At 37.7% G+C, this 24,832-nt stretch overlaps 2 protein-coding genes across 5 annotated transcripts in view; both read left to right on the top strand.

Moving 5' to 3' along the window:
- The window catches only part of LOC133659244 (sodium leak channel NALCN-like), a 20,978-nt gene extending 4,968 nt beyond the window's left edge, over positions 1-16,010 (top strand). The window contains exons 3-7 of the mRNA XM_062061976.1: positions 4,026-4,183; positions 8,463-8,613; positions 8,688-8,837; positions 8,938-9,055; positions 15,868-16,010. Of these exons, the coding sequence (XP_061917960.1) occupies positions 4,026-4,183; positions 8,463-8,613; positions 8,688-8,837; positions 8,938-9,055; positions 15,868-16,010 (720 nt within the window). The remainder of the gene's footprint in view (positions 1-4,025; positions 4,184-8,462; positions 8,614-8,687; positions 8,838-8,937; positions 9,056-15,867) is intronic.
- nalcn (sodium leak channel, non-selective) overlaps positions 1-16,131 on the top strand; it is a 453,873-nt gene extending 437,742 nt beyond the window's left edge. For all 4 annotated transcript variants that reach the window (XM_062061820.1, XM_062061819.1, XM_062061821.1 and 1 more), the window contains one exon: positions 15,996-16,131. The gene's annotated coding sequence lies outside the window, so the exon portion shown is untranslated. The remainder of the gene's footprint in view (positions 1-15,995) is intronic.
- The last annotated feature ends 8,701 nt before the right edge of the window (positions 16,132-24,832 follow it).

The following is a 24,832-nucleotide window of genomic DNA, read 5'->3' as shown; positions in this document are numbered from 1 at the left end:
AAACAGGTGAAATGTAACAAGAAAATGTTTGCAATGTTTACTCTAATAACACAAAGCTGCCATGCAGGCTGCTTCTTGCTTAAAGAACAATAATGAATCAAAATCAATGTCATGTATGAATTATTGACCTATTCAAGGATCCAATTAAAGGCCTACTGAAATGATTTTTTTTTATTTAAACGGGATAGCAGATCCATTCTATGCGTCATACTTGATCATTTTGCGATATTGCCATATTTTTGCTGAAGGATTTAGTATAGAACAACGTCGATAAAGTTCGCAACTTTTGGTCTCTGATAAAAAAAAAGCCTTGCCCCTACGGAAGTAGCGTGACGTTGTCAGTTGTTCACTTCCTCATATTTTCCTATTGTTTTCAAATGCAGCTAGAGCTATTCGGACCGAGAAAGTGACGATTACCCCATTAATTTGAGCGAGGATGAAAGATTCGTGGATGAGGAACGTTAGAGTGAAGAACTAGAGGCAGTGCAGGACGTATCTTTTTCGCTCTGACCGTAACTTAGGTACAAGCTGGCTCATTGGATTCCACACTTTCTCCTTTTTCTATTGTGGATCACGGATTTGTATTTTAAACCACCTCGGATACTATATCCTCTTGAAAATGAGAGTCGAGAACGCAAATGGACATTCACAGTGACTTTTATCTCCACGACAATACATCGACGAAGCTCTTTAGCATCTTTAGCATGAGCTAACGTGATAGCATCTGTCTCAAATGCAGATAGAAACAAAATAAATAAATCCTGACTGGAAGGATAGACAGAAGATCAACAATACTATTAAACCATGGACATGTAACTACACGGTTAATAGATCTCAGCCTGGCAAAGCTTAACAATGCTGTTGCTAACGACGCTAAGGCTAACTTAGCAACCGGAGCTCACAGAGCCTATGATAAAAACATTAGCGCTCCACCTACGCCAGCCAGCCCTCATCTGCTTTGCTCAGCAACACTGTGCTCACCTGCGTTCCAGCGATTGATGGCGCGACGAAGGACTTCACCGATCATCCGTGCGGTGGGTCTGCTAGCATCGGCTAGGCGTCTGCTAGCATCGGCTAGGCGTCTGCTAGCATCGGCTAGGCGTCTGCTAGCATCGGCTAGGCGTCTGCTAGCATCGGCTAGGCGTCTGCTAGCATCGGCTAGGCGTCTGCTATCCGAGTAAGTGGTCCTTGTGTTGCTACAGCCACCTACAACGTTCTTCTTTGCAGCCTCCATTGTTCATTAAACAAATTGCAAAAGATTCACCCAACACAGATGTCCAGAATACTGTGGAATTATGAAATGAAAACAGAGCTTTTTTGTATTGTATTCAATGGAGAAGGCCATACCTCTGTTCCTCGGGCTACGTCACGCGCATACGTCATCATACATAGACGTTTTCAAGCGGAAGTTTAGCGGGGAAATTTAAAGTGCACTTTATAAATTAACCCGGCCGTATTGGCATGTGTTGCAATGTTAATATTTCATCATTGATATATAAACTATCAGACTGCGTGGTCGCTAGTAGTGGCTTTCAGTAGGCCTTTAAGTCACATTAAATATTCCACTTTGAGGTATTTTTTTGGGGAAAATGTTGCATATTTTGTGTTTGCCATATAAAAAACTGAGCTGATTTTTTTTTAAACAAGGGCCTAAAACTTACAAACAAAAACATAAACAACAATAAAACTTATAATTGACGGATAGATCTGAAGTGGATCTCGAGATTATTGTGTTAAAATTAAACAGTAAAAAAAATGTAGAATTTATTTTTTAACACTTTAATGATCCCCAATAATTTAGTGGGATTTGTTTTAAGTGTCATTGCTCAAAAAAATAATAATGACTAAAATCGATGTTGTTATGAGTTATTGACCTTTTTAAGGCTCCAATTATTATATAATCTCAAATATTCCACTTAAAAATTTGCATATTTTGTGTTTTTTCCATAAAAAACTGGGTTTTCTTTGACAAAAAGAGCCCACAACTTAAATCTTTAAAAATGTTATATTGACAGATAGACCTAATGTTGATCTAGAGATTTAAATAAAAATCAAAATTAATAATAATAATCCTGATAATGACACATTTTTTATATTTTTTTTACCCAAACCCTTTGGGTCCCCGGGATCAAGCCTGAGTGGAGGCCTAAATGTATATTTTTATACATATATTGTATTGGTTTTTAAATAAAAATATCAAAATGGCCCCGCTTGCTTTGATTTTTTTAGTGCGGGGCCCTCGGGGAAAAAGTTTGTACACCCCTGTCGATATAGGAATTAATTATATGCCATAAAACATTAACGAAAGGCTGTGTCACATGAACGGTTATTAAAGTAATTACTTTGCGGAATGAAAAAAACAAGTAATGTAAAAAAAAAAAACAACTGGCTGTTTACTTTTTGATATCACAATAAAACACAAGCAGTTTGACAAAGGAAACTAAAGTCTAATAAACAAGCTTAGTTCTTCTCCAGCAAACACCAACAGTTTGGCCAACAAAAATAATAGTGATGCCTCTCACACCTCATACACAATCTTCACAGCCTGCATTCAGTTCGATGAGATGACAAAACATTGTAGCTACACTGCAAAAAGTCAGGTGTTCAAAATCAAGAAAAGAAAATACAAAAATGAGGGGTATTTTATTTGAACTAAGCAAAATTATCTGCCAATAGAACAAGAACATTTGGCTTGTCAAGACTTTCCAAAACAAGTCAAATTAGCTAACCTCAATGAACCCAAAAATACCTTCAAATAAGTATATTCTCACTAATAACAACTGTACTACTATATGAGTACGTATTTTCTCTTGTTTCATTGAAACCAAAACAGCAAAGTCCATTTGGCTGTCATCTGTTTTAATATGAGACACAATTGTGTCTCATATGGTTTTTTTAGATGCTTAAAATAAGAAATTATTACTTTAAAAAAGTAGTTTTCTACTTGTGAGTGTTGATGACACAACAGTTGATATTCTAGTTTCAAGCATGTTTTACTCAATATAGCTCATCAAATCTCAGTAATATCTTGTTGAATTGGGTCCTGACATTGAGCAACTCAAACCTAACTTGGAACAACATGCTTTTTGACAACGTTTAATCAATGTTGGGTTCTGACGTTGACTTGACTGTTGAATTTTGGTCATTTTCCAACCAATATTCTACAACACAAATACAACGTTGAAACAACAGGCTTTATAACGACGTTTAATCAATGTCGGGTTGTGATGTTGATTTGACCATTGAAATTTGGTGATATTTCAACCAACAACGTAAATAGGTTAATGTTTTACATACCTACCAACATAACCTCTGTTTAAGTATCTTCACTTTATCAATACTTTTATAACATCCCACACTACAAAATGATACAAGTATGTATGATTCCTGCTGATATCGTATTGGATCAATATCAGTATGCAAGTCTCCAATAGAGGTCAGTGTTTCCCATAAACTGCCAAGATACCTGTGGCGGTGGGGGCGTGGTCACCATGACATCATCGAGTAATTTGCATAATTTACTACAATGATACGATTTTCTCTAAAAAGGCTCAAAAAATGTATACTTACTAATTAGTAATAACAGTTTTGTTTTAAACGTCCATCCATTTTACAATATAATTACAACACTTTTTGTACATATTTATATACAGTTATTCACTGAAATATATTTATTAATTGTGGTTCTTACAAAAAATATAAAAGCTAAAATGTCTCTTAAAGCTCTGCCCCTTTAATTAGTGCATACTAAATAATTTAACTTTAGCCTACTACTACAACCATATTATTTACCAGCAACATAAAGTGAAACAGAGGCAGAGATGTCCTGCCACAGTCAGTAACAAATAAACAGAAAACAGTAGTGATTTTTTTTTAAATTTTTTATTTGTGGCGGACGTCATTCTTTCGTGGCGGGCCGCCACAAATAAATGAATGTGTGGGAAACACTGGATGTATAGCGTCAGAAGTGAAAAAGGTTACATTGTGACAGCCCTCGTGTTTGATTCTGATTCTCCCCACCTCAGGGTGTGATCCCTACGTCCAGGGTGAAGTTCTTGCTGCGCCTGCTCAGGGGCAGACTGGAGGTGGACCTGGACAAAGACAAGTTGCTGTTTAAGCACATGTGCTACGAGATGGAGCGACTGCACAGCGGCGGAGACGTCACCTTCCACGACGTGCTCAGGTGAACCCGCAGTGCTACATACCGTCACGCACCTGCACGATTATCAGTAGATACACTGCAAAAAGTCGGTGTTCAAAAACGAGAAGAAAAAAAATACAAAAATGAGGGGTGTTTTATTTGAACTAAGCAAAATTATCTGCCAATAGAACAAGAAAATTCGGCTTGTCAAGACTTTCCAAAACAAGTAAAAATAAGTTAACCTCTAGGAACCCAAAAATAGCTTCAAATAAGTATATTCTCACTAATAACAAGTGCACTTTTCTTGGTAGAAAAAAAAAAGAGACCTTTTTGCTCAATATGTGGAAAAATATTCTTAAATGAAGTAAATGCTAGTGCCATTATCTTGACATAATGATCTTTTTTTTCATGCTTGAAGTAAGAATTATTACTTTAAAAAAGTAGTTTTATACTTGAGTGTTAATGACAGAGCTTTGCAACAGTTGATATTCTAGTTTCAAGCATGTTTTACTCAATATACACTACCGTTCAAAAGTTTGGGGTCACATGTAAATGTCCTTATTTTTGAAGGAAAAGCACTGTACTTTTCAATGAAGATAACTTTAAACTAGTCTTAACTTGAAAGAAATACACTCTATACATTGCTAATGTGCTAAATGACTATTCTAGCTGCAAAATGTCTGCTTTTTGGTGCAATATCTACATAGGTGTATAGAGGCCCATTTCCAGCAACTATCACTCCAGTGTTCTAATGGTACAATGTGTTTGCTCATTGGCTCAGAAGGCTAATTGATGATTAGAAAACCCTTGTGCAATCATGTTCACACATCTGAAAACACTTTAGCTCGTTACAGAAGCTACAAAACGGACCTTCCTTTGAGCAGATTGAGTTTCTGGAGCATCACATTTGTGGAGTCAATTAAACGCTCAAAATGGCCAGAAAAAGAGAACTTTCATCTGAAACTCCACAGTCTATTCTTGTTCTTAGAAATGAAGGCTATTCCACAAAATTGTTTGGGTGACCCCAAACTTTTGAACGGTAGTGTAGGTCATCAAATCTCAACAACAAGCTGTAACATCTTACCGAGATCATTTAGGACCAAAACACTTAAAACAAGTAAAACACTCTCACATAAAATCTGCTTAGTGAGAAGAATGATCTTATCAGACAGAAAATAAGCAAATTTCACCCTTATTTGACATATTTCATCTTACTTAGATTTCACTTTTTGCAGTGTAGATAGATAGTACCGTATTTTTCGGACTATAAGTCGCAGTTTCTTTCATAGTTTGGCCGGGGGTGCGACTTATACTCAGGAGCGACTTATGTGTGAAATGATTAACACATTATAATATTATTGATGTCATTCACGTAAGAGACTAGACGTATAAGATTTCATGGGATTTAGCGATTAGGAGTGACAGATTGTTTGGTAAACGTATAGCATGTTCTATATGTTATAGTTATTTGAATGACTCTTACCATAATATGTTACGTTAACATACCAGTTGGTTATTTATGCCTCATATAACGTACACTTATTCAGCCTGTTGTTCACTATTCTTCATTTATTTTTAATTTTCTTTCAAATGTCTATTCTTGCTGTTGGCTTTTATCAAATACATTTCCCCAAAAAAATGCGACTTATACTCCAGTGCGACTTATATATGTTTTTTCCTTCTTTACTATGCATTTTCGGCAGGTGCGACTTATACTCCGGAGCGACTTATACTCCGAAAAATACGGTACTTTATTGATTCCTTCAGGAGAGTTCCCTCAGGAAAATTAAAATATTTAGACGACTTGGACTTTATGGGACTGGAATCCAAATGTGGCAATCTGTGGTCTCGGAACTGATGTTTTTATTTATGATCGCTGTGTTCTCTCTTGCGTGCTTGTCTGTCAAGCAAAACCAACTACAATGCTAGCATCCCACACTCACCTGTTGTCAAATCTATTCTGGCAAAATAAGCGTACACTGCACTGGAGCAAATGGATAAAATACAAACTAAATACTGTCACGACGTGGACTTTGGCGGGGTTTGTTTTCCCGAGTTGCAAGGAAATTGTTAGCGGACATGGCGTGAAGGTAAATACATGATTTAATAATAACACTAACAAAGTAGGAGGAGGGGAGGTACAAAGTAACGAAGGAAACAAAAACCAACACTTAGGGTAAACTATGGACATGGCAAAACAAAAAGTCGCTAACTGTGGCATGAACAGACAAAACTTACTTGACAAGGCATGAACCGTGAAACGAGCAATAGCAAGAATACCAGCGTGAAAGGATCATCAATAGAGCAGAGCATGGATAACGTCAATGTTGCCAGGACGACCAACTGAAAATGACAGGCTTAAATAGTATTGACATGATTAACACGGGTGCGGAAGTCCAAGACGTGAAACAGGTGAAACTAATAAGTTGTCAAAACAAACAAGAGTGCACAAACAGGAACTAAAAAGAGTCCAAAACCCAAACAAAAACATGATCACAGAAAATGACAAATACAAATAATTCATGCACAATAACCCCACAGGAAAGTAAATTTATACATTTTTTTTCTTTTTTAATAACATTTATTTTAATGATTATATATAATGATGAGTTAAACTATGTTTTTGCATTACTGTTACTTTAAATGGCTACTTTAGTAGCAATTAGTTTTTAATAGGGATGTCCGATAATGGCTTTTTGCCGATATCCGATATGCCGATATTGTCCAACTCTTTAATTACCGATATTGATATCAACCGATACCGATATCAACCGATATATACAGTCGTGGAACTAACACATTATTATGCCTAATTTGGACAACCAGGTATGGTGAAGATAAGGTACTTTTTAAAAAAATGAATCAAATAAAATAAGATAAATAAATGAAAAACATTTTCATGAATAAAAAAGAAAGTAAAACAATATAAAAACAGTTACATAGAAACTAGTAATTAATGAAAATTAGTAAAATTAACTAGGGATGTCTGATAATGGCTTTTTGCCGATATCTGATATGCCGATATTGTCCAACTCTTTAATTACCGATACCGATATCAACCGATATATGCAGTCGTGGAATTAACACATTATTATGCCTAATTTGGACAACCAGGTATGGTGAAGATCAGGTACTTTTTAAAAAAAATTAATCAAATAAAACAAGATAAATAAATTAAAAACATTTTCTTGAATAAAAAAGAAAGTAAAACAATATAAAAACAGTTACATAGAAACTAGTAATTAATGAAAATTTGTCAAATCAACACGGGTGCGCGAGTCCAAGACGTGAAACAGGTGAAACTAGTAAGTTGTCATGGAAACAAAACAAACAAGAGTGCACAAACAGGAACGAAAAAGAGTCCAAAACCCAAACAAAAACATGATCACAAAAAATGACAAATACAAATAATTCATGCACAATAACCCCACAGGAAAGTACATTTATAAAAATGTTTTCTTTTTTACGAACATTTATTTTAATGATTGTATATAATGATGAGTTAAACTATGTTTTTGCATTACTGTTACTTTAAATGGCTACTTTAGTAGCAATTAGTTTTTAATAGGGATGTCCGATAATGGCTTTTTGCCGATATCAACCGATACCGATATCAACCGATATATACAGTCGTGGAACTAACACATTATTATGCCTAATTTGGACAACCAGGTATGGTGAAGATAAGGTACTTTTTTAAAAAATGAATCAAATAAAATAAGATAAATAAATTAAAAACATTTTCATGAATAAAAAAGAAAGTAAAACAATATAAAAACAGTTACATAGAAACTAGTAATTAATGAAAATGAGTAAAATTAACTGTTAAAGGTTAGTACTATTAGTGGAGCAGCAGCACGCACAATCATGTGTGCTTACGGACTGTATCCCTTGCAGACTGTATTGATATATATTGATATATAATGTAGGAAGCAGAATATTAATAACAGAAAGAAACAACCCTTTTGTGTGAATGAGTGTAAATGGGGGAGGGAGGTTTTTTGGGTTGGTGCACTAATTGTAAGTGTATCTTGTGTTTTTTATGTGGATTTAATTAAAAAAAATTTAAAAAACAAAAAAAAACGATACTGATAATAAAAAAACTGATATCGATAATTTCCGATATTACATTTTAATGCATTTATCGGTCTGCCGATATTATCGGACATCTCTAGTTTTTAATACTCAATCACAACTTAATTTGGCTGTGTTTTATTAAACCTCCATATAAAAACACATGATATTAAATGTAAAGTACCATTGCTGCGTGGAATGAAGAATGGAAAACCCCGCAGTGGTAATGTTGCCTTGCTGTCGGCAGCATGCTGTCCTATCGCTCCGTGGACATTCGTAAGTCCCTCCAGCTGGAGGAGCTGTTGGCCAGGGAACAGCTGGAGTACACCATCGAGGAGGAGGTGGCCAAGCAGACCATACGCATGTGGCTCAAGAAGTGCCTCAAACGCATACGCGCCGTGAGTCCCTTCCACGCCGCCTTCCCGCGCGCGCCCTCAGTGTGCGTGTGACACGCTCTGTTTGTCCTCCGCAGAAGCAGCAGCAGTCGTGTAGCATCATCCACAGCTTGAGAGAGAGCCAGCAGCAGGAGCTGAGTCGCTTCCTCAACCCCCCCAGCATCGAGACCACGGTGCCAAGTGAAGACCACAACGCCAACAACCCGGACAACCCCTCTCAGCCTGAGGTAAAAGCACCCCCGCCCGCCATCCCCAGCTTGCAAGCATCACCCGCAGGTGTGCGCTCCTCGCGATGGCGGAACAAAGGATGTGTTCCTCTTTGTTTAGATGAGCGGCCTCCAGCAGCTGCTCAGCCCCACCTTGTCCGACCGAGGAGGCTACAGGCAGGACTCCTCCGACCTGGGGAAGCCGCAGAGGAAGCTGGGACAGTGGCGGCTGCCTGCAGGTATCCGGGTGTCAGCACAAAACACCAATTACCTGCACTCATCGTACATTCTCATTATTAGTCAAGAATCCTGAAGGATGAAAACTGCACTGCAAAAAGTCAGTGTTCAAAAACAAGGAAAAAAAATACAAAAATGAGGGGTATTTTATTTGAACTAAGCAAAATTATCTGCCAATAGAACAACAAAATTTGGCTTGTCAAGACTTTCCAAAAAAAGTAAAATTACTGTATTTTTCGGAGTATAAGTCGCACCGGCCCAAAATGCACGATAAAGAAGGAAAAAAACATACACTACCGTTCAAAAGTTTGGGGTCACCCAAACAATTTAGTGGAATAGCCTTCATTTCTAAGAACAAGAATAGACTGTCGAGTTTCCGATGAAAGTTCTCTTTTTCTGGCCATTTTGAGCGTTTAATTGACCCCACAAATGTGATGCTCCAGAAACTCAATCTGCTCAAAGGAAGGTCCGTTTTGTAGCTTCTGTAACGAGCTAAAGTGTTTCCAGATGTGTGAACATGATTGCACAAGGGTTTTCTAATCATCAATTAGCCTTCTGAGCCAATGAGCAAACACATTGTACCATTAGAACACTGGAGTGATAGTTGCTGGAAATGGGCCTCTATACACCTATGTAGATATTGCACCAAAAAGCAGACATTTGCAGCTAGAATAGTCATTTACCACATTAGCAATGTATAGAGTGTATTTCTTTCAAGTTAAGACTAGTTTAAAGTTATCTTCATTGAAAAGTACAGTGCTTTTCCTTCAAAAATAAGGACATTTACATGTGACCCCAAACTTTTGAACGGTAGTGTATATAAGTCGCACTGGAGTATAAATCGCATTTTTGGGGGAAATGTATTTGATAAAAGCCAACAGCAAGAATAGACATTTGAAAGGCAATTTAAAATAAATCAAGAATAGTGAACAACAGGCTGAATAAGTGTACGTTATATGAGGCATAAATAACCAACTGGTATGTTAACCTCACATATTATGGTAAGAGTCATTCAAATAACTATAACATATAGAACATGCTATACGTTTACCAAACAATCTGTCACTCCTAATCGCTAAATCCCATGAAATCTTATACGTCTAGTCTCTTACGTCAATGACATCAATAATATTATTGGATATTTTACGCTAATGTGTTCATCATTTCACACATAAGTCGCTCCTGAGTATAAGTCGCGATGAAACTATGAAAAAAACTGCGACTTACAGTCCGAAAAATACGGTAAGTTACAAAGTCGGAAAATTGCCAGCTCGTCTTTAGTATCCCATCTTAAATGATGAAAAATCATTGCTTACAGGAAGTTAGAAAATTGCTACTCCCCCCAGAAGCTGAACTGTATTGTCCTGACAAAAATTTTGACTTTTACAGACGGTAAAAAAGGGCGACTATCCGCAAAACTGGAAAATTCAGCTTTATTATCTTTTCCTAACGATTGTAAGAGCCTAACTTTTACAGAAAGTTAAAAAGGGACATGCCAAAAACTGGAAAATCGACGGGTCAGATTTTTTATCGGCCAGAAAAGGTGAAAAGTCCTGACTTTTACAGGAAGTTAGAAAAAGATTACTTCACCCTTAGCCGGAAAATTGTCAGCTCAACTTTATTATCCCACCTTAAATGATAAAACAAATCATTGCTTACAGAAAGTTAGCAAAGTGCTAATATCCCCTTAGCTGGAACATTTGGGGGTCAACTTCATTATCCTCCCCTCAAGATAGAACATCTTTGGGAAAAAAAAAGCCTGGGAAAATTTGGTAAAGGCTAGAAAATTCGGACTTTTACAGTACTGTATTTTTCGGACTATAAGTCGCTCCGGAGTATAAGTCGCACCGGCCCAAAATGCATAATAAAGAAGGAAAATAACATATATAAGTCGCACTGGAGTATAAGTCGCATTTTTTGGGAAATGTATTTGATAAAAGCCAACAGCAAGAATAGACATTTGAAAGGCAATTTCAAATAAATCAAGAATAGTGAACAACAGGCTGAATAAGTGTACGTTATATGAGGCATAAATAACCAACTGGTATGTTAACGTAACATATTATGGTAAGAGTCATTCAAATAACTATAACATATAGAACATGCTATACGTTTACCAAACAATCTGTCACTCCTAATCGCTAAATCCCATGAAATCTTATACGTCTAGTCTCTTACGTCAATGACATCAATAATATTATAATGTGTTCATCATTTCACACATAAGTCGCTCCTGAGTATAAGTCGCACCCCCGGCCAAACTATGAAAAAAACTGCGACTTATAGTCCGAAAAATACGGTATTATTGGAATTTAGTCCTTAAATGAAATAGTGAACATACAAGACAACTTAACTTGTCTTTTAGTAGTAAGTAAACAATCATTTAGTCTGCTGACATATGCAGTAACATATTGTGTCATTTTCCATTCTATTATTTTGTCCACATTATTAAGGACAAGCGGTAGAAACTGGATTATGAATCTACTTGTTCATTTACTGTTAATATCTGCTTACTTTCTCTTTTAACATGTTCTATCTACACTTCTGTTCAAATGTAATAATCACTTATTCTTCTGTTGTTAGATACTTTACATTAGTTTTGGATGATACCACACATTTGGGTATCAATCCAATACCAAGTCGTTACAGGATCATACATTGGTCATATTCAAAGTCCTCATGTGTCCAGGGGACATATTTCCTGACTTTATAAACATAATATACATTTAAAAAAAACGAAAGAAGATGTGATGCCAAAAAATATTAATGTAATCATAGTAGTATCGACTAGATACGCTCCTGTACTTGGTATCATTACAGTGGATGTCAGGTGTAGATCCACCAATGGCGTTTGTTTACATTTTGACGCCGGTGAGCTACGGTGTGTAGTGAAGCATGTTTACCAATCCTTGTCCTCCAGTGATAATGCTACTTGTACGAAACATACTTTAATTGTCGCCATGGAGGCGAGGATTAGTGATTTAGAAGTAGCTAAAACACTGCAAACTGCGGATAGACGTTAGTTGCCAGCTAGCTAGTCATGTCTTAAAACAGATGACAGCCAAATGGACTTTGCTGTTTTATTTCCAATGAAACAATAGAAAACACGTACTCATATAGTAGTACAGTTGTAGTAGTACAGTTGGCACAGTACAGTAAACTGACAGTTAATATTTCAACATTTGACATTTCAAACCATTTTGAACAGAAATAGTTCATGCACATTCAGATAAATTCCTCAAAATTACAATTAAAAATGTTTTGGCCGGGGGCCGGGCTGTATATATGCACACTAATTGACTGAAAGAGCACGCACTTGGCGCGATTATGTCATGTTATCCATGGAAAAATTCATTTTTAGACCATATGATTTGCCTGAGCGGCTAGGAGACCCCGAGAGTAACAAGCGCTTGCCTTGTTGCCTTTCCATTAAGAACAATAAATGAGTTTTTAGTATAAGTTTGCTGGTTTCAAGAAATGTAATGCACAAGATAATGGCACTAGCATTTAGAATCAGAATAGTTTTATTGCCATTGTTTGAGAACGGGTTCACAAACTAGGAATTTTTCTTGGTGCAAACGTGCGACATATAACACATATTTGGTAATAAAAAGAGCTGTAACTGAGCTATCAGATAGACTTAGAAGGAATTCAAGGAGCTGCTATTAGGAGTTATTGTTCATTTGCCTGATGGCCGAGGGGAAAAAACTGTTCAGGTGCTGGTCCGCAAGTGTCTGAGAGTGGAGGGGGAGACACCATCCGGCCCGGGGGCCTTCCGCGTATTCAGTTTAATTTAATAATATTTTTCAACATATTGAGCAAAAAGGTCTCTTTTTTTTTCTACCAAGAAAAGTGCACTTGTTATTAGTGAGAATATACTTATTTTAAGCTATTTTTGGGTTCATTGAAGTTAGCTAATTTGACTTGTTTTGGAAAGTCTTGACAAGCCAAATTTTCTTGTTCTATTGGCAGATAATTTTGCTTAGTTCAAATAAAACACCCCTCATTTTTGTATCTTTTTTTAGTTCATTTCGAACATGAACACGCTTACATCTTAATACGTCACACAATTTCATCATTTCATTTTACATCATGCCCAAAAAGGAGTAGGAAGAAGCAAAGCTTATTTAATCCTACCCCTTTCCCACTTCAAAGCGTTTACAACGATATAGAATCATTTACTGACCTTTTTATATCATAAAATAACATCTATGAATTAGTACACACAACAGTTTTATATTATGTAATTAATTAATTCAGTCATTATTAACATACTGAGATGAAGAATATCTTATTTTTTAATAAGGTTAGAAGTATTTCTCATAATTCTTCTTCTTTGTACTTTGTAAGCACTATTATTTTGAACAACCTCTTAAACTGGATCATATCAGTACAATTTTTAACTTCTTTACTTAATCCATTCCATCATTTGATTCCACATACTGATATGCTAAAAGTTTTAAGTGTTGCACGTGCATATAAATGTTTTAAATAGAGATGTCCGATAATATCGGCCTGCCGATATTATCGGCCGATATATGCGTTAAAATGTAATATCGAAAATTATCGGTATCGGTTTTTTTATTATCTGTATCGTTTTTTTTGTTGTTTTTTTAATTAAATCAACACAAGACACACTTACAATTAGTGCACCAAGCCAAAAAACCTCCCTCCCCCATTTACACTCATTCACACAAAAGGGTTGTTTCTTTCTGTTATTAATATTCTGCTTCATACATTATATATCAATATATATCAATACAGTCTGCAAGGGATACAGTCCGTAAGCACACATGATTGTGCGTGCTGCTGCTCCACTAATAGTACTAAACTTTAACAGTTAATTTGACTAATTTTCATTCATTACTAGTTTCTATGTAACTGTTTTTATATTGTTGTACTTTATTTTTTATTCAATAATTTTTTTTAAATTTATTTATCTTATTTTACTAATTTTTTTAAAAAGGACCTTATCTTCACCATACCTGGTTGTCCAAATTAGGCATAATAATTAGAGATGTCCGATAATATCGGTCTGCCGATACTATCGGCCGATAAATGCGTTAAAATGTAATAGCGGAAATTATCGGTATCGTTTTTTTTATTTTCGGTATTGTTTTTTTGTTTTGTTTTTTTTTGTTTTTAATTAAATCAACATAAAAAACACAAGATACACTTACAATTAGTGCACCAACCCAAAAAACCTCCCTCCCCCATTTACACTCATTCACACAAAAGGGTTGTTTCTTTCTGTTATTAATATTCTGCTTTCTACATTATATATCAATATATATCAATACAGTCTGCAAGGGATACAGTCCGTAAGCACACATGATTGTGCGTGCTGCTGCTCCACTAATAGTACTAACCTTTAACACTTAATTTTACTCATTTTCATTCATTACTAGTTTCTATGTAACTGTTTTTATATTGTTTTACTTTCTTTATTTATCTTATTTTATCCATTTTTTAAAAAAGGACCTTATCTTCACCATACCTGGCTGTCCAAATTAGGCATAATAATTAGAGATGTCCGATAATATCGGTCTGCCGATACTATCGGCCGATAAATGCGTTAAAATGTAATAGCGGAAATTATCGGTATCGTTTTTTTTATTATCGGTATCGGGTTTTTTTTGTTTTTTTTAAATTAAATCCACATAAAAAACACAAGATACACTTACAATTAGTGCACCAACCCAAAAAACCTCCCTCCTCATTCACACAAAAGGGTTGTTTCTTTCTGTTATTAATATTCTGCTTCCTACATTATATATCAATATATATCAATACAGTCTGCAAGGGATACAGTCCGTAAGCACACATGATTGTGCGTGCTGCTGCTCCACTAATAGTACTAACCTTTAACACTTAATTTTACTCATTTTCATTCATTACTAGTTTCTATGTAACTGTTTTTATATTGTTGTACTTTCTTTATTTATCTTATTTTATACATTTTTTAAAAAAGGACCTTATCTTCACCATACCTGGTTGTCCAAATTAGGCATAATAATTACAGATGTCCAATAATATCGGTCTGCCGATACTATCGGCCGATAAATGCGTTAAAATGTAATAGCGGAAATTATCGGTATCGTTTTTTTTATTATCGGTATCGTTTTTTTTTTTGTTTTTTTGTTTTTTTTAATTAAATCCACATAAAAAACACAAGATACACTTACAATTAGTGCACCAAGCCAAAAAACCTCCCTCCCCCATTTACACTCATTCACACAAAAGGGTTGTTTCTTTCTGTTATCAATATTCTGCTTCCTACATTATATATCAATATATATCAATACAGTCTGCAAGGGATACAGTCCGTAAGCACACATGATTGTGCGTGCTGCTGCTCCACTAATAGTACTAACCTTTAACACTTCATTTTACTCATTTTCATTCATTACTAGTTTCTATGTAACTGTTTTTATATTGTTGTACTTTCTTTTTTATTCAAGAACATTTTTTTTAATTAATTTATCTTATTTTACTAAAGTACCTTATCTTCACCACACCTGGTTGTCCAAATTAGGCATAATAATGTGTTAATTCCACGACTGCATATATCGGTTGATATCGGTATCGGGAATGAAAGAGTTGGACAATATCGGCAAAAAGCCATTATCGGACATCCCTAGTTTTAAATGATTTTTTCCTCTAAGGTTATATTCCTCCTCTTTAGTTGAGAAGAATTGTCGTACATTCTTTGGTAGCAGGTTATATATTGCTTTGTACATCATTTTAGCTGAACACTGACTTTTTGCGGCGTAGCACGTACATAATCTCACACCGCATGCGTTGGTGTCGTCAGGTCGCACCAGTGTCAAGTCCATCGTGTGCAAAATGAACCCCGTCAACGGCGAGGCTTCCTCGGGTTCCGAGGTCAAGAAGTGGTGGACGCGCCAGCTGACAGTGGAGAGCGACGAGAGCGGCGACGACCTCATCGACATTTAGAGACGAGGTGCATCCTCCCTTTCGCTTGTTGTCTTCTTTTCCCTCCTCTGAACAATGAATGATGCTCACCTGCCGACTGCAGCTGTCCGCTTCTTTCCCCCCGACTGGATCCACGCCACACATTATTCTTTTTCAAGCAAGAGTTTTGAAAGTATTTTGGGCCTGTTTGGACTGGCAGTGTCGGGTTGACGCCTCTGGGGGGGAAAACGTGTTTCCTGTCGTGTCTCTTTGTAGGCACATCTGGCCAGAGCGAGGCATTAAGGACACGCTGGATCGATGAAGGGAAGCTGCTGTTGTTTGTGTGTTCAGCTGCAAGGCTGTTTTCATGTCTCTGTCTTGTGTTTCCTCTGGCTCTTCATCACACACACACGTTTCAATATGCTCACTTGATACTATTATAGTGGCTAGAAAAAGCATATACGAGAAGATTTATGAATGTATTTCAAGATCAAAGTCTATCTTCTAATTAAAGGCCTACTCTTGTTCCGGCATTAATAATAAGACGTGTCTTTTCTATTTCTATGCCTTTTCAATGACTTACACAGCGGACATTACAGTTCCTACAGTGGACCTGCAGGACGCCGTTATGGTGGAGGAATCCTTTTGATTAGCCCTGTGATAATCACATTTCCCATTAGGAGCACGCAGTAAGTTACCTTTTTTAAATGTCTTGTTATCATGACAATTGAGTTGGATTTCACACAAAAAAATACATTTTTGAGCTGCTAACTCAGACCTGGGCATTGTCCGGCCCGCGTCAGGCCAATCATAAATGACAAAATACATTTAAATAAGTATCTATGTCGAGTGTGCAATACAACGGGGCTGCTTTTGTTTTGAAAAGCGTTATTAGGGTCCGCACAGGACCATTGTCAAAGGAATCCCAAAGGGAGTCCTTTTGCAATGGGACGAAAGGACCCTATTGAATTTGTAAGGTTTTATTATTAGGGTCCGCCCTGTACCCTGTACAAAGGACTCCCCTTTGTACTGGTTACAAAGGAACCTATTGTATTTGGGACCACTGATATACAATGTAGGAAACAGAAATATTAATAACCGAAAGAAACAACCCTTTTGTGTGAATGAGTGTAAATGGGGGAGGGAGGTTTTTTAAAAAAAAAAAAAACAATTTTTTTTTTTTTTTTTTTTTTTTACATAAATAAATACAATCATGTGTGCTTACGGACTGTATCCCTGCAGGCTGTATTGATCTATATTGATATAGAATGTATATATTGTGTTTTTTATGTTGATTTCATTTAAAAAAAAAATAAATAAAAAATAAAAAAATTTTCTTTTTTTAAAATTCTTGTGCGGCCGGTACCAATCGGTCCGCGGACCGGTACCGGGCCGTGGCCCGGTGGTTGGGGACCACTGATATATAATGTAGGAAACAGAGATATTAATAACCGAAAGAAACAACCCTTTTGTGTGAATGAGTGTAAATGGGGGAGGGAGGTTTTTTTGGGTTGGTGCACTAATTGTAAGTGTATCTTGTGTTTTTTATGATGATTTAACAAAAAAACAAACAAACAAACAAAAAACGATACCGATAATAAAAAAAAAACGATACCGATAATTTCCGATATTACATTTTAAAGCATTTATCGGCCGATAATATTGGCAGGCCATCTCTAACCAAAACACTTAAAACAAGTAAAACACTAACATAAAAATCTGCTTAGTGAGAAGAATGATCTTATCAGACAGAAAATAAGCAAATATCAGCCTTATTTGAGATATTTCATCTTACTTAGATGTCAGTTTTTGCAGTGTATGTGCTCCAATCGCAAAAAATAAGAGTTGTAGAAATGATTGTAAACTCACATGACATAATGTTCTTTACACGTGTATGTCAACTTGTACACTTTTCGTTCTGCGAGGCAGCACACTCGTCTTTTTGTGCCTGAATTATGTCCTCCTCGTTAATTTGCCCGGCAATGCATCCGGGTTCCAGTTGGAGCTAATTGAGGAGTGCACTCGCATTCACGGGCAGGCATTCCCCCTGAACAAGAACCCTCGTTAGGCTCATAATTAGCGCATTAAAAAGAGACGGGCCCTTCATTTGTCCGTTGAGAAGTGCGGTAAGTTAAGCACGGAGCTTGATAATGAACATGAGGGGGACAGCGGAGAGTCAGCGTGTCGGTGGGACGCCCAGTCGCTCTATACAAATCCTGACTTTGGCGGTCCATTCCGGGCCGCGTGGAAGGAGTGAGTGCTCTCAGCCACATATGGTCCTGCAGGGAAACAGTGTGACATCAGGCCTCTTGCTAATCAACTGTCTTTAATTTGCTCCCCCTTTTCTCCTCGCCCTTTTCTTCCAGCACCACCGTCGCCTCTTAAGCTCTACTTAACTCAGAACCGGGCTCATCAAAGAGCCTTTCTCCGCTTTTCTTCTCATTTGAGCCCCGCGTGGTGTAACATTTGTGCCTTTTAATTGCCTCTGCCTCGCACCGGCTCGTACGGAGGCCCGTTGTTTCCCCCCCCCCCCGCCCCCCCTCCATTGTCACTTTCCATCATGCGTGTCCGCCGCTTTTTACTGAAGGCCAGAGCGAGTCACTTTGGTAATTGGCGAGGAAGTTCTTAAGTGCGGTGTCTGTCTGTGAGTCGTGATTACCTATAATTAAAGTCCACGATTGGCTCTGGTGACTCGTTTCCCTCCCGCTGAGATGTTGCCTTAAGAGCTGCGCCGCCGCATTGACAAAACTTGCCTTTCCTGATCGTACCAAACTACAACTTAAGAGGCTAAACTTGAGCACATCTACAAACCCTGTTTCCATATGAGTCGGGAAATGGTGTTAGATGTAAATATAAACGGAATACAATGATTTGCAAATCCTTTTCAAGCCATATTCAGTTGAATGCACTACAAAGACAACATATTTGATGTTCAAACTCTTTTTTTTTTTTTTGCAAATAATAATTAACTTAGAATTTCATGGCTGCAACACGTGCCAAAGTAGTTGGGAAAGGGCATGTTCACCACTGTGTTACATGGCCTTTCCTTTTAACAACACTCAGTAAAGGTTTGGGAAGTGAGGAGACACATTTTTGAAGTGGAATTCTTTCCCATTCTTGCTTGATGTACAGCTTAAGTTGTTCAACAGTCCGGGGGTCTCCCTTCTGCTATTTTAGGCTTCACACATTTTTCAATGTCTGGACTACAGGCAGGCCAGTCTAGTACCCGCACTCTTTTACTATGACGCCACGCTGATGTAACACGTGGCTTGGCATTGTCTTGCTGAAATAATCAGGGGCGTCCATGCTAACGTTGCTTGTATGGCAACATATGTTGCTCCAAAAGCTGTATGTACCTTTCAGCATTAATGGCGCCTTCACAGATGTGTAGGTTACCCATGTCTTGGGCACTAATACACCCCCCACATACCATCACACATGCTGCCTTTTACACTTTGCGCCTAGAACAATCCGGATGGTTCTTTTCCTCTTTGGTCCGGAGGACACGACGTCCACAGTTTCCAAAAACAATTTGAAATGTGGACTTGTCAGACCACAGAACACTTTTCCACTTTGTATCAGTCCATCTTAGATGAGCTCAGGCCCAGCGAAGCAGACGGCGTTTCTGGGTGTTGTTGATAAACGGTTTTCGCCTTGCATAGGAGAGTTTTAACTTGCACTTACAGATGTAGCGACCAACTGTAGTTACTGACAGTGGGTTTCTGAAGTGTTCCTGAGCCCATGTGGTGATATCCTTTACACACTGATGTGGCTTGCTGATGCAGTACAGCCTGAGGGATGGAAGGTCACGGGCTTAGCTGCTTACGTGCAGTGATTTCTCCACATTCTCTGGACCCTTTGATGATATTACGGAGCGTAGATGGTGAAATCCCTCAATTCCTTGCAATAGCTGCTTGAGAAAGGTTGTTCTTAAACTGTCAACAATTTGCTCACGCATTTGTTGACAAAGTGGTGACCCTCGCCCCATCCTTGTTTGTGGATGACTGAGCATTTCATGGAATCTACTTTTATACCCAATCATGGCACCCACCTGTTCCCAATTTGCCTGTTCACCTGTGGGATGTTCCAAATAAGTGTTTGATGAGCATTCCTCAACTTTATCAGTATTTATTGCCACCTTTCCCAACTTCTTTGTCACGTGTTGCTGGCATCAAATTCTAAAGTTAATGATTATTTGCAAAAAAAAATTAAGTTTATGAGTTTGAACATCAAATATGTTGTCTTTGTAGCATATTCAACTGAATATGGCTTGAAAAGGATTTGCAAATCATTGTATTCCGTTTATATTTACATCTAACACAATTTCCCAACTCATATGGAAACGGGGTTTGTAGATGAGACGAATATTTGTGGCAGGAAATCAACTGCAAACAAACGTATCCTTTTTCTCCTTAGCGTCACGATCACAGCAGCACTCGTTATGTCAATCAAACATGTTACTTAGCGAATAACATTATAATAACAAGTCCAACTCGTCTTTCACGGATGAATGTTACATTTGTGGACCCCTCATGATGTGCCTCCAATCTTTTCTCCAAATACCGTAAGTGTCAAGTGAAGTTGGTTTAAATCTTTAAAAATATATATTTTTCTTAAGAGCGTAAAAATCCACTCCATCCCATTTAAGATATTGTTTTCATGATGGCTTTTATATCTGCAGAGGCCTCTACTGCCTTGCTTAATTGCCTTGAGTGCCGTCCACTCCTCACGATTACTTCCTCAATTAGGGTACGCCTTTCACAAATTATGCCTTAAAACTAGAGATGTCCGATAAATGCTTTAAAATGTAATATCGGAAATTATCGGTATCGTTTTTTTTATTATCGGTATCGTTTTTTTATTTTATTTTTTATTTTTTTATTAAATCCACATAAAAAACACAAGATACACTTACAATTAGTGCACCAACCCAAAAAACCTCCCTCCCCCCATTTACACTCATTCACACAAAAGGGTTGTTTCTTTCTGTTATTAATATTGTGCTTCCTACATTATATATCAATATATATCAATACAGTCTGCAAGGGATACAGTCCGTAAGCACACATGATTGTGCGTGCTGCTGCTCCACTAATAGTACTAACCTTTAACACTTAATTTTACTCATTTTCATTCATTACTAGTTTCTATGTAACTGTTTTATATTGTTTTACTTTCTTTTTTATTCAAGATAATGTTTTTAATTTATTTATCTTATTTTATATATTTTTTTTAAAAAGTACCTTATCTTCACCATACCTGGTTGTCCAAATTAAGCATAATAATGTGTTAATTCCACGACTGCATATATCGGTTGATATCGGTATCGGTAATTAAGAGTTGGACAATATCGGAATAAGCCATTATCGGACATCCCTAGTTCCAACTAAGAAATGTTAGCTCATTTGGAATTTGATGCCTGCAACATGTTTCAAAAAAGCTGGCACAAGTGGCAAAAAATACTGATAAAGTTGAGGAATGCTCATCAAACACTTATTTGGAACATCCCACAGGTGTGCAGGCTAATTGGGAACAGGTGGGTGCCATGATTGGGTATAAAAGTAGATTCCGTGAAATGCTCAGTCGTTCACAAACAAGGATGGGGCGAGGGTCACCACTTTGTCAACAAATGCCTGAGCAAATTGTTGAACAGTTTAAGAACAACATTTCTCAACCAGCTATTGCAAGGAATTGAGGGATTTCACCATCTACGCTCCGTAATATCATCAAAGGGTTCAGAGAATCTGGAGAAATCACTGCACGTAAGCAGCTAAGCCCATGACCTTCCATCCCTCAGGCTGTACTGCATCAACAAGCGACATCAGCGTGTAAAGGATATCACCACATGGGCTCAGGAACACTTCAGAAACCCACTGTCAGTAACTACAGTTGGTCGCTACATCTGTAAGTGCAAGTTAAAACTGTACTATGCAAAGCTAAAGCCATTTATCAACAACACCCAGGAACACTTCGCTGGGCCTGAGCTCATCTAAGATGGACTGATGCAAAGTGGAAAAGTGTTCTGTGGTCTGACGAGTCCACATTTCAAATTGTTTTTGGAAACTGTGGACGTCGTGTCCTCCGGACCAAAGAGGAAAAGAACCATCCGGATTGTTCTAGGTGCAAAGTGTAAAAGCCAGCATGTGTGATGGTATGGGGGTGTATTAGTGCCCAAGACATGGGTAACTTACACATCTGTGAAGGCACCATTAATGCTGAAAGGTACATACAGCTTTTGGAGCAACATATGTTGCCATCCCAAGCAACGTTACCGTGGACGCCCCTGCTTATTTCAGCAAGACAATGCCAAGCCACGTGTTACATCAACGTGGCTTCATAGTAAAAGAGTGCGGGTACTAGACTGGCCTGCCTGTAGTCCAGACATTGAAAATGTGTGGCGCATTATGAAGCCTAAAATAGCAGAAGGGAGACCCCCGGACTGTTGAACAACTTAAGCTGTACATCAAGCAAGAATGGGAAAGAATTCCACCTGAGAAGCTTCAAAAATGTGTCTCCTCAGTTCCCAAACCTTTACTGAGTGTTGTTAAAAGGAAAGGCCATGTAACACAGTGGTGAACATGCCCTTTCCCAACTACTTTGGCTCGTGTTGCAGCCATGAAATTCTAAGTTAATGATTATTTGCAAAAAAAAATAAAGTTTATGAGTTTGAACATCAAATATGTTGTCTTTGTAGCATATTCAACTGAATATGGCTTGAAAAGGATTTGCAAATCATTGTATTCCGTTTATATTTACATCTAACACAATTTCCCAACTCATATGGAAACAGGGTTTGTACATCATTTAGTATTATTACACAAATATTTCACTCCGAGTGAATGTCCGGTGCTCTCTGCAGTTGAGTAAATCCCCCAGCCAAGGCCAGTATTTGCTTTGTGAAGTCTCACACCTCTTAGACCCCCCCCATGGTCCTTAGCCTCCTATAAAGCACGTCAACATCCACGCCAGCCGGGCCGGGTCTGCGCCTGTTCTGGTCCATGTGCTTCCAACTTCCAATACTTCTACTACTACACCAAAAAAGTAGCAATTATGTTTAGCAGCAGGTGCAGAAAGCAATTAACAACGGGAATAATGTGTTGATTAAAATCCATTTCGTCGTCACTCGTGCTCGCTTTCCACTCAAACGTCTTGGCGCTCGTCCACCGGGCACAGCTGTCGCTCCCCGAAGACCCCGAGTGGGACTTTTTGACCTCAGGCTTTTGGCTTTTGGCGGGCGGCTGTTGAATGACGGCATTCTGGCTCATTAAAGCAACACTATGTGACAACTGGACGAGTCGTACCAAAGACTATAAAAATGGGAGCCATTACCTCCCTGCTTGGCAATCAGCATCAAGGGTTGGATTTGGGGGGTTAAATCACCAAAAATTAGGGATGTCCGATAATGGCTTTTTGCCGATATTCCAACATTGTCCAACTCTTTAATTACCGATACCGATATCAACCGATATATGCAGTCGTGGAATTAACACATTATTATGCCTAATTTGGACAACCAGGGATGGTGAAGATAAGGTACTTTTTTTTAAAATTAGTAAAATAAGATAAATAAATTTAAAAAAATTCTTGAATAAAAAAGAAAGTAAAACAATATCAAAACAGTTACATAGAAACTAGTAATGAATGAAAATGAGTAAAATGAAGTGTTAAAGGTTAGTACTATTAGTGGACCAGCAGCACGCACAATCATGTGTGCTTACGGACTGTATCCCTTGCAGACTGTATTGATATATATTGATATATAATGTAGGAAGCAGAATATTAATAACAGAAAGAAACAACCCTTTTGTGTGAATGAGTGTAAATGGGGGGAGGGAGGTTTTTTGGGTTGGTGCACTAATTGTAAGTGTATCTTGTGTTTTCTATGTTGATTTAATAAAAAAAAATTAAAAAATTTAAAAAAGCGATACCAATAATAAAAAAACCGATACAGATAATTTCCGATGTTACATTTTAACGCATATATCGGCCGATAATATCGTCAGGCCGCATGCGGCTCTTTAGCGCCGCCCTAGTGGCTCTCTGGAGCTTTTTCAACAATGTATGAAAAATCTAAAAAGATGAGGGGAAAAAATATATTTTTTTATTTAATATGGTTTCTGTATGAGGACAAACATGACACAAACCTCCCTAATTGTTATAAAGCACACTGTTTATATTAAACATGCTTCACTGATTCGAGTATTTGGCGAGCGCCGTTTTGTCCTACTAATTTTGGCGGTCCTTGAACTCATCGTAGTTTGTTTACATGTATAACTTTCTCCGACTTTCTAGGCCGATATTATTGGACATCTCTACCAAAAATGATTCCCGGGCACGGCCACCGCTGCTGCTCACTGCTCCCCTCAGCTCCCAGGGGGTGAACAAGGGGACGGGTCAAATGCAGAGGGTCATTTCAGCACACCTAGTGTGTGTGTGACTATCATTGGTACTTTAACTTTAAACCGGCAGCTTCAGAAACATTTGCATGGTCGACTTGTTTGTAATAGGTAGAAATTGAAGCCATCAGGGCTGCGAATCTTTGAGTGTCCCACAATTCGATTCAATATCGATTCTAGGGTCACGATTCGATTCAAAATCGATTTTTTTTTTCCAATTCAACACGATTCTCAATTCAAAAATGTTTTTTTCCCCGATTCAAAAGGATTGTCTATTCCAGGGGTCGGCAACCCGCGGCTCTAGAGCCGCATGCGGCTCTTTTGCGCCGCCCTAGTGGCTCTCTGGAGCTTTTTCAACAATGTATGAAAAATGGAAAAAGATGAGGGGAAAAAATATATTTTTTGTTTTAATATGGTTTCTGTATGAGGACAAACATGACACAAACCTCCCTAATTGTTATAAAGCAC

Source organism: Entelurus aequoreus, linkage group LG10, assembly GCF_033978785.1.
Source record: "Entelurus aequoreus isolate RoL-2023_Sb linkage group LG10, RoL_Eaeq_v1.1, whole genome shotgun sequence".
NCBI lineage: Eukaryota > Metazoa > Chordata > Actinopteri > Syngnathiformes > Syngnathidae > Entelurus > Entelurus aequoreus.
The sequence above is the reverse complement of the archived record's forward strand: the minus strand, read 5'-3'. Positions and strand labels throughout refer to the sequence as shown.